This window comes from Antechinus flavipes, chromosome 3 (assembly GCF_016432865.1).
Source record: "Antechinus flavipes isolate AdamAnt ecotype Samford, QLD, Australia chromosome 3, AdamAnt_v2, whole genome shotgun sequence".
In the NCBI taxonomy this organism is placed as follows: domain Eukaryota; kingdom Metazoa; phylum Chordata; class Mammalia; order Dasyuromorphia; family Dasyuridae; genus Antechinus; species Antechinus flavipes.
In genome coordinates, this window is record NC_067400.1 from 204,430,250 (window position 1) to 204,440,372 (window position 10,123).

General features: G+C 33.5%; 2 protein-coding genes across 2 annotated transcripts in view; one reads left to right on the plus strand and one right to left on the minus strand.

Moving 5' to 3' along the window:
* CLTRN (collectrin, amino acid transport regulator) overlaps positions 1-6,169 on the plus strand; it is a 72,612-nt gene extending 66,443 nt beyond the window's left edge. Inside the window, exon 6 of the mRNA XM_051984465.1 lies at positions 4,936-6,169. Coding sequence (XP_051840425.1) covers positions 4,936-5,092 — 157 coding nt within the window. The 3' untranslated portion in view covers positions 5,093-6,169. The remainder of the gene's footprint in view (positions 1-4,935) is intronic.
* A 3,143-nt stretch (positions 6,170-9,312) lies between these two features.
* Positions 9,313-9,763, minus strand: LOC127557841 (translation machinery-associated protein 7). The gene has a single exon (XM_051991127.1). The coding sequence runs from the start codon at positions 9,660-9,662 to the stop codon at positions 9,468-9,470; it is 195 nt and encodes a 64-aa protein (XP_051847087.1). The 5' UTR covers positions 9,663-9,763; the 3' UTR covers positions 9,313-9,467.
* Between the last annotated feature and the right edge of the window lie 360 nt (positions 9,764-10,123).

Sequence of the window (10,123 nt, forward strand, 5' to 3'; positions counted from 1 at the left end):
GAAAGCAATGCATAGTCAGTGAATGAGTCAGTTTATGATAGTTTGTGCTATGAGATATGTCAGAGGACTATCTTACTCTGAAATAAACTTTGAGCTTCTTATCATTTTAAAAAGCCTTACGTTTGGTGCATTTTGTGGTAGACAGCAATTTCTTAGACTTTGAACAACTGTATCTAAAAGTAAAAAAACAAAACAACAATGTAGGTATAATTACTGCTGACATTGCTTTAGTTGGATCAATAGTTTCAGTAATTTTCTTCAGTGCCTTTTTTTTTGATGATGATGATAAGATTATTTTTATTTAAAGATGAGCAGTTTATTATTATCTCATCTTGTACTTAGTCATTTTCCATTTCTTTCCTTAGGAGTCTTTCCCTTTTTTTGTGAGGGGCAGGAGTAAGAAAGCAGAATATAAAGAGATATTTTTAATATCTTGAAATATATATTAAATTTCATACATATAAGTTCTTCCACCCAGAGACCATTTAATCCAGTCTTCTCATTTTACTGATGAGGAAACAGACTATGAAAGATAAAGTGACTTGCTCAGTGTTACACAGATAATAAATGACAGAACTGACATCCAATTTGATTCCAAATCCAGGGTACCTTACAGAAGAGGTCTAGATTTAGTGCCAAAAAAACAAAACAAACAAAACAAACAAAACAAAAAACCTGATTCTGAATGTAACAAAATAGAAAAAAAAAACTGATTGGAATTAAGTGACATGGATTCAAATCCTTCCTTTATCATTAATGACCTATATGATTTTAAACAAATCACTGTCTCTCAGACAGAATCTGTTTTCTTAATGTAAAATTATAGAATTGGACTAAATGATCTATAAGATTCCTCCTATCATGTTATTGACTCTATTATTTACTATCTCTGTACAACCTTCCCAAATGTCAATTTCCTTATCTGTAAAATATATTTTTGTTATTATTGTTGAATTGCTTCAGTCATATCCAACTCTTCACAATTCCTTCTTGGTGTTTTCTTGGCAAAGATACTGGAATGGTTTGACATTTCCTTCTCCAACTCATTATACAGATGAGGAGACTAAGGCAAACAGGGTTAAGTTACTTGCCCATGGTCATACAAACTAATAGATATCTGAAGCTGGATTTGAACTCATGTCTTTCTGACCTCAAAAGGTTTCTGTGAGAATCAAATGAGATAACATAAAGGAGGTCTTAAGGTTTCAAAGCACTATTATATAAAATGTCAGTTATTAGATACTTAAATCATGATCATAATCCATGATGATCCAATAATTTCCTTTAAATTTTCTTATTTTTATTAAGGTCATCACTATTCTCAGTCATCTACATCACCTTTGCATCATTTCTGTTCTTGTTCCCTCATTTTCCAAATCTATTTATTTGTCAATCCTACCATAGAATCTCCATCATCATGTTTCCTTCTCGCCACTCATATAGGACAGCATCACTATGAACAACTACAGATAGTAGTATTTTCTTCCTATATAATCCTTCTTCCACAAACTTCCAAATAATAGCCATAAAGCTCTTTTTGACTATTATCACCATCATCACCATATCACTAATACTGTTATTATTATACTACCACCACTACCATCACTACATCATCATTACTAACACTACTTCTACTACTGTAACTACTACTACTATCTCCACCACACCACTGCTAATATCACTACTATTCCTATCAGTACTACTAGTACCAGCACCATTACTACTACTAATAACTACTATTACCATTACTAATTTTTCCCAGAGATTGATGCTTCATCTTACACTTTGAACATTTACAGCCATGTTTAATAATGCAGGGGCTCAATCCGTACCTCTTAGTATCCTCATCTTTGTCAGGGCATAGCTTTTTCAAAGCCTTTTCTACCCCCTTTCCCCAAGTGTTAATCTTTTTTCCCTCATTTTTTCTTATGCCATAGGAACTCGTGACTATGTTACATCTCCAAGCTCAATGGAGCAAGAATTATTTCATTTGTGTCTTTGTATCTCTAGAAGTCTTGTAAATAGGTGCTTAAAAACTATTTGATGCTAAACTTAATTGAATCATGAAGAGATAAGGTACCTTTGTGAAAGAGATTTCATATTAATATATTTAGGATAGGTTTGATTGTTTTAAAATTTATTATCAAGGCAAAAGGAGTGTCTATTGTTCTAAGGCCAAAATTAAATCATTCCAGCAGAATAGACATAAGATTCTCTCCTTTTTTTTCTATTAAATTTATCATAACTATAAGCTATAGGTATTTTCTTTAGAAAGTTTTCTGTCACCTGTAAAACTAAAGATAACAAAAGAGAGTGTAGTTTCTTTTCATTATACTCTACTGGAAATGATGAGGATGATAATTCTCTAATGTCCTTTATTTTTTTAATTCCCAGGTAACATAATAGCAGTATAGCTCTTGAAAATATTCCAATTCACTTCAACTCAAACAATTCGACTAGATTCAGTACAATGAATAGAGTTCTGGACCTAGAACCAGAAACACAAGCTTAAATTTGGCCTCAGACATTTAATAACTGTGTGATTCTGACCAAGTCAATTGCTATCTGCCTCAGTTTCCTCATTGATAAAATGGGGATAATAATAGTACCTATTTCTTATGGTAATTGTGAGGATAAAATGAGATAATATTTGTAAAGCCTTTTGAAAACCTTAAAGCATTATATAAATTCTAGCTACTGTTGATATTATTATTATTTCATACACACACACACATACACACACACACACACACACACACACACACACACATCCTTACTGGGAAGTGAATATAATATATTCCAACTCATAGTCTGACTTGTTTTGCCTTGCCTGAGTTCCTTTCTTTATGATATGACAAGGATACATTTCCTGGCAATGCTCCATTCTTGAACTATATTTAACTATTTAATTAGCAAGTATTTATTGACCACCTACTGTATACTTAATAATACTTTTCCAGAAAAACTTTTCAGGAAGAACAAGAGAATCATTGTATTGTTTACAACCCATTCACATAGATACTTGTTAGTGACTGAATTTACATATAAATTGTCAACTCAAAAGTCTGTTTTGCTTCTAATAAAGCACAAACTCCCTTCTGAAAGGAAGAAAGGATCTCAAGTTGTATATACCTTCTCCATTCCCCCTGTTATCATTACAAGGACTAGGGAGGAATTTTTAGTAAAATTCATTTGAATGAATAAATGATCACATATTTACCTGCACTAGTAATTACAATTTGATTAATCTGAAAAAATGTCAATTCAGGTATTTGAGAATTTCCTGGTTATACACATAGTAGCATTGAGGTAGTGTAGGGAATAGAATATGAGATGTGGAATCAGAAAGACCTAAATTCAAATCAGCTATTTCAGCTATAAGATCCTGGGCATGTCACTTTTCCTCTGTTTGTTTCAGTTTCAAATAGTCTAATAAAAGCACCTACTGCTCAGAGTTTGGTGATCAACTGAGATAATCTGAGCAACATGCTTTACAAACCAAAAAAGTGCTATATAAATGCCAGCTAACTAGCTATACACATTTGAAGGTTTAATTATGTACCTTCATGAATAATGATGCTCTACCTGATTACTGTCTCTATGGTTCACTTTTTAAATTAATTCAGCAGCTTCAATTAACACAGATAAGAATGGGGGAAGGGAGAAGGAGAAGATTCTGTTAGTCAGTGAACTATACAAAATAGCAGATACTAGCACAATCTGTGACCAAGTAAATAAATGGAAGTGCTGTAAAACTCTAGCCTGGCTGCACCAAATTGCTCCCTTTATTCATTAAATTGATGTTTTTTTATTGAGTCAAATTAAGGAGTGATAATGATTATACACAGTTTAAAGTGTGCCCTAGAGATTACCTAATCCAACCCACTTATGAATTAGAAAACTATTGATTCAAAAACGTGAAATGACTTTTCACAAGATTGCAAGATTAGTTTGTAGTAGACCCAGGAAGAGAATTCTAATTTCCTGTACTTGGACTCTATAAATATAATTAGATTGAATGATGTTAGAAAAGGCTGTCTCAGAATTATTATAAATTTTTAACTTGTGAACACAGGTATATACAAATAGCTAATCTAAGATGCATTGGAGATGGAGAGAATCCTTAAGAATATGACATATACTACCCCATCACCACCACTACCACTAGAACAGCTAAATGATACTATAGTACACCAAGAGTTGAGCCTGGATTCAGGGAGATTCATTTTCCTGAGTTCAAATTTTGCATCAGATATGAACTATCTGTGTGATCCTGAGCAAGTCACTTAACCCTATTTGCCTCAGTTGCCTCATCTATAAAATAAGCTGAAGAAGGGAATGGCAACCACTTCAGTATCTTTGCCAAGAAAACTCCAAAATGTGATCACAAATTGTTCGACACAATTGAAAATGACTGAACGATGAAATGTAATGTTATTCCATGGGTATTAGGAATATCAAAACAAAACTTTGAAACAATGATGCTTTCAAAGATCTTATATGGGAGCAGTAAAAGGGGTAGAAGATATACTCCATTACTCCAATCATTTCATTATTCCTTTGATATTGGTATTTCAACCAATAATGCATATCATAATCTATCTAGATCCCTGCCCATCCTGTGAAAATATTATCTATGTCTTTTCATAGGGAAAGTTGCTAGGGCCTTCTCTTAGCTCTTTTGACATCACAAGGACACTAACGGACCATAGGTTAATCTTTGCTAGGCAATAAGATGAAATCTCACTGGTCTCTTGCATAGTGTCTATTCATTACTATATTAATATAATAAAGAGATAAAGTAGCTCCACTTAATTTTGATTTTATTAATGATCTGTTCTACTAATGCCAAAATTTCATCATTTCACAGGTTAATGGAAAATATTAAGTCAAGCTTAATGTGAATTTCATCTCAGTCTTTTCATGTACTTTTAGGAAAAGCAAAGAATCAAGAGAAACAGGTGATGTTGAAGACAAAAATGAAACAATGGTGACAATAGAAAATGGTATTCCCTGTGATACTCTGGATTTCAAGGAAGGATGTGTTAACAGAGCCTTGGTAGCAGATGATGAAAAACTCACACCACTATGAGAAGCATTTACCTATTGCCCTAAAGAAACTCGATTTTGCTGCTGACCACCTAAACATATCAAGGAATGAGAAGGTTTTGGGGGTTTTTTGGTGTTTTTTTTTTGATTATGCTTCTTCTTTTGTAAGAAATTTGGATGACCAGAACAAGTGAAGAAGAAATTGACTCTGAAAGTAGTTGATAAGGGCAAGATATTAAGTAACCTATTATAAGATATATTGCTGAGAATGCAAACTTTAAGAATATATACAATATATTTAGTTATTGATTTTAAAATGTCTATTATTTGCTTATTTTCCCTCCTTTTTTTAGAAGGGCAGGACAGGGATGTGCTGATACATTTAACAACCGCTCTTTTTAAAAATGAACATATGACATACTTTTTAAGCTTAATCTGCATTATTAACACTATCTTCATTACTTTCTTAAGCTTATACTATTGAGGGAAAAAAAAATCAGGAACAATAAATAAAGTCTTGATTTATAGCATTTGCTGATTTCCATGTACAAATATTCTTTGTGAAAATGCAATCATCAGACTTCAGCACATCCCTGCTATTGCTACTTACTATTTGGGTAATTGGGTGAGTCCCTCATTGGATCTTCTTTTCCTTATTTATAAGGTGAAAGAGTTAGATGAGATGACATCAAGAAACCTGTTCAACTGTAAAACTGTGCTTTTATTATTTTATTTCTTTAAATGTTTAGCTGGCTTAAGGAGAATTTTAGTTTGTGCGATAAAAGTAGAGAATACTAGAAGACTTGTCATAAGTGAAAACTGATTTCACTGCGTAAAACAGTATGCTTTTGGTTTAAGTGATCATTTTGTGCTTATATGTACTGCAATTAGGTAAATGAGGGGGAGTTAGAAGCTTTTCTCTTATATGGGCTTGATAAAAATGAGTGTGGATGAGATAGAGAGGGGAATTTGATCCTGCTAGCATGCAAATACTTCCTAATATACTTTCTGAATATGACGTTCAAGTCATGATAATATTTCTACTATTTGACTACTTATTGCAATTTGTATGTTTATAATATAGACATACCCCATTCAATAAAAAATGTTAAAAGCTGCATTTCTTTGCTTATGTGAGTCCAGAGCTAGATGTCTTCTTCATCCTAAAAGGTGAGCTATTAGATTCCCACATCCAAATATCCTTGTCCTCAACCACAAGTCCAAGTCACAAATTCAACTTCTTTGGAAACCTAATGATTTCTAAACTATCTTTTCTTGATAAACAGGTAATTTCTTTAGTATTCATTTTTTGGAGGGTGGGGAGGTAATTGGCTTAGATTTGAACAGAGTTCCTCCTACTTCAGGGCTGATACTCTATCCACTGCACCATCACTTCATTCTTACAATCATTATTACTAAATATTTAAGCATTGGTGTGATTAAGTGGTCCATGGCACAGAGAACATTTTGAGTCAAGAAGATTTGAATTTGAATATAAGAAGCTATTCAGTACCCCATTATCACCAAACTATTGTATTTCCTACCCTTACTACCATCATTCACTTGAGGAAAACATGTCTCAGGCCTGTAGATTAACTATAGTAGAAGTGATACCTGTGTTAATCCATGTCCTTATTTGCTATGGTTCACTTATGGGATCTGATGGAAAGGAAGAATACTAATTTTCAGGGAGTCTAGCCACAACTTATTATTAACACAAAGGATAAAATGAGATTACCTACAGCTCATGACTAGCCTTTGATCAAAAAAAATTTGTACTATCAGCATTTAGGATTTTCTTTAAAAGATCTTTCTTTTGAGATAGTTTAGGATAGTTATTACGACAGTGAGAAAATAAATGCCAACAAATCAGACAACTGTAATTATTGGAAATGGGGAGGGAAAGTCTGACTTTTGTTACTTCCTAGAGTACTCAAGGGGCAGATGTAATAAATACCAGAGAGTTAGGTGAACTATAATGCTGCCTAGCCTCTGAAGTGTAGAAATGTCCTAGGGATCTCCTGAACTGCTTGTACTATATGTGACCTTGCCCTGGTCAATCATTCTCTCATGATATCATGAAAATGCAACCCTGCCCAGCTCTATTCTCACCCTTCCTTTACACCTTACTCAACCCAGTTTAGAAATTCTGTTTATATTGGGGTATAGTTTAGAAATAAGGAAGGAAAAGGCAAACCACTTCAGTACCTTTGCCAAGAAAACCTCAAGTAAGATCACAACGACTTGATTGAAACAACAACAACTGCATAATTTGGAAGAGAGTCAGTATGACTTAGTAAATAGAGGGGTACTCTAGGAGTCAAAACGACCCAGATTCTGGACACATACTGGACATATCCCTTAACCTTTCATTTTATCAGCAACTCTAAGACTATCAATTGTAGGACAGTTGAGGATCTGCATCAATAGAAGTTTCCTCAAGACAATTCTTAATATTGATGCGTTCATAGATTTAATTCCCCCTTTTTCTGCTCACCATCCCCAAATATTAGTTCTAATTTTAGCATCTCATCTTTACTGAGAAAAGAGTTTTCTTGAATGAAATATTTGAGAATTTACTTTCTTGGCTCTTAAAATAGTCTTTCTTTTTTAAAAAAAATAATAATAGTTTGTTATTTTTCAAAATACATGCAAAGATACTTTTCAACATTCACCCTTGCAAAACCTTGTGTTCAAAATTTTTCTCTATTCTTCTCCTTCCCACTCCCCTAGACAGCAAGCAACCCAATATAGATTAAACATGTGCAATTCTTCTAAACATATTTTCATATTCATCATGCTGCACAAGAAAAATCAAATCAAAAAGGAAAAACAAACACAAGAAAGAAAAAAGCAAACGAACAACAATAAAAATAGGTGAGAATACTATGTTGTGATCCATATTCAGTCTCCATAGTTCTCTCTGGATGTCCATCACAAGTCTTTTGGTATTGCCTTGAATTATCTCCTTTTTGAAAAGAGCCATTTCCATCAGAATTTATCATTGTATAATCTTGCTGTTTCTATATATAATATTCTCTTGGTTCTACTCACTTCACTTAGTATCAGTTCATCTAAGTCTCTCCAGGACTTTCTGAAATCATCCTGCTGATCATTTCTTATAGAACAATAATATTCCATTATCTTCATATATCATAACTTATTCAGCCATTCCCCAACTGGTAGATATCCTCTCATTTTCCAGTTCTTTGCTTCTATAAAAAGAGCTACTATAAACATTTTTGCACATATGGTTCCTTTTCCCTCTGTAATGATCTCTGAGAAAAGAATATAGAATTCTGGGAATATAGAAACAGTTATGAGACTGGACAAAAAGTGCCCTGGAACTCTCTTTACCTCCAACTGGGCATTTGCATGATCCTGTCAGATTCTCTGTGATACCCATTACAAAATCTCTTATGTCAGGAGTTTGTTAATTAGCTCCACCCTCTTAGGTTGTAAGAGTTCAGTTTCCCAAGGCCTGCTGTGCTTAATATGTTCAGTAGCTTTAGAACAAAATGTTCTAACTACTATCTTATAAAGTTGCAAATGCCCCCTACCTTAAGGTGTCTTTCTGTCCTCCCCCTGATTATCATTAAAGAAGTTCAAAGGAAGAAGTCTCAAGTGAACTTTCATAGCTCATATCTATTTAAAAGTGTGAACATTATGCTTTCATTAATAATTTTTAGGGAACATTTAACTAACATTTTTTTCCTTTCCCTTGCTTGTCTTAAAAATTAAGTAGCTTTTCTGTTATGCAGTCAGTAATATTTAATTCTTTATATATTCATTATTCAAAATGGTTGGCAGGCTGCAGGCATGCTGCCAGGAACTCCTAAGATTTTAAAGTAAATTAGGCTATATACCAGTAAGCTATTAAGTATAACTACATAAAGATCATTCTCAATTATAGAACATAAAAGGTGCTCAAATTCCCTAATTTCTTGGATCACAGGATCCCTGATGAGACTTTGGAGATCATCTCCTCCAATATGTCAAAAGATTGTTTCTTAGTAATTATGCAATGGAAGTGGGAGTAATAACAGTAATGGGAGTCTGTTTGGTTATCTTCACTGAGATACCAAAATACATTAAGTTGTCCCACTGGGAGATTAATAAGACAAAGAAGCAACAATTGAAAGCCAAATGAGACAAAATGAAAGCTGAGAAATGGCAGTTTATCAATTATTTCAAAGGACAAAAAATGCAGCTTTCCTCAAAAGTAAATTTAGTGAATTGAGGTATTATATATAATAGTATCTCTTTTTTTTTTAATTTTTAAGAAAAAGTTTATTACAATGTACAATAGATTTACTTAATCTTGGCTGAAAGGTGGCAACAGATGTTGAAGTAGGAAATGCAGATGTCACAAAACAAGAAAGAAACCAGGAATCACCATCTTATCTACACAGGAACTTCTATTTTTTGCCAGATTTCTTAATCCCACCACTGGCAAGTGGTCCCTTCCCAGCAGCTTTTGCTTTTAATTCTTCCAGTTTTTTCTGTTCTTCTTTTTGTTTTTGTTTGAAAGCTATATCTTCCTCATCCATTTCCTTGGTTTGCTTCTTGGGCTGCTTCAGAGGCTTCTTCTTACCACCCTCGCTACCGGACATCGTGCCTGCTACTCAGCTTCCCCGAGCACCTCTCTATAATAGTATCTCTAAGAATTAGCCAAAGTTCCCCTAAAAGGAACTCAGAATATACTCCTTAAAAAAAAAAAAAAAAAAAAAAAAGGATCCAAAGCTCATTAAATGCTAAGATCAGCAGTGGGACATGGAAAGTCATTCAAAGCTTAAACAGCATAACAAAATAAACTTTTCTACTTGGTCTTTAATATCATTTCTTTCTGATTACTCCAGAATCTTATCCCTTTAATTTCCCTTTTCATTGTCATCCTCTCCATCTTCTAAACTTTCTCTTTTGCATTCAAATATGTCCATGTCTACCCAGTTCTTGGACAGCCACTTATTTGCCCAAGATTTCTGGCCTTGGAAACTTACTAGCTATGTGATTCTGGACAAATCACTTAACCCTGTTTGCCTCAGTTTCCTCATCTATAAAAATGAGCTGGAGA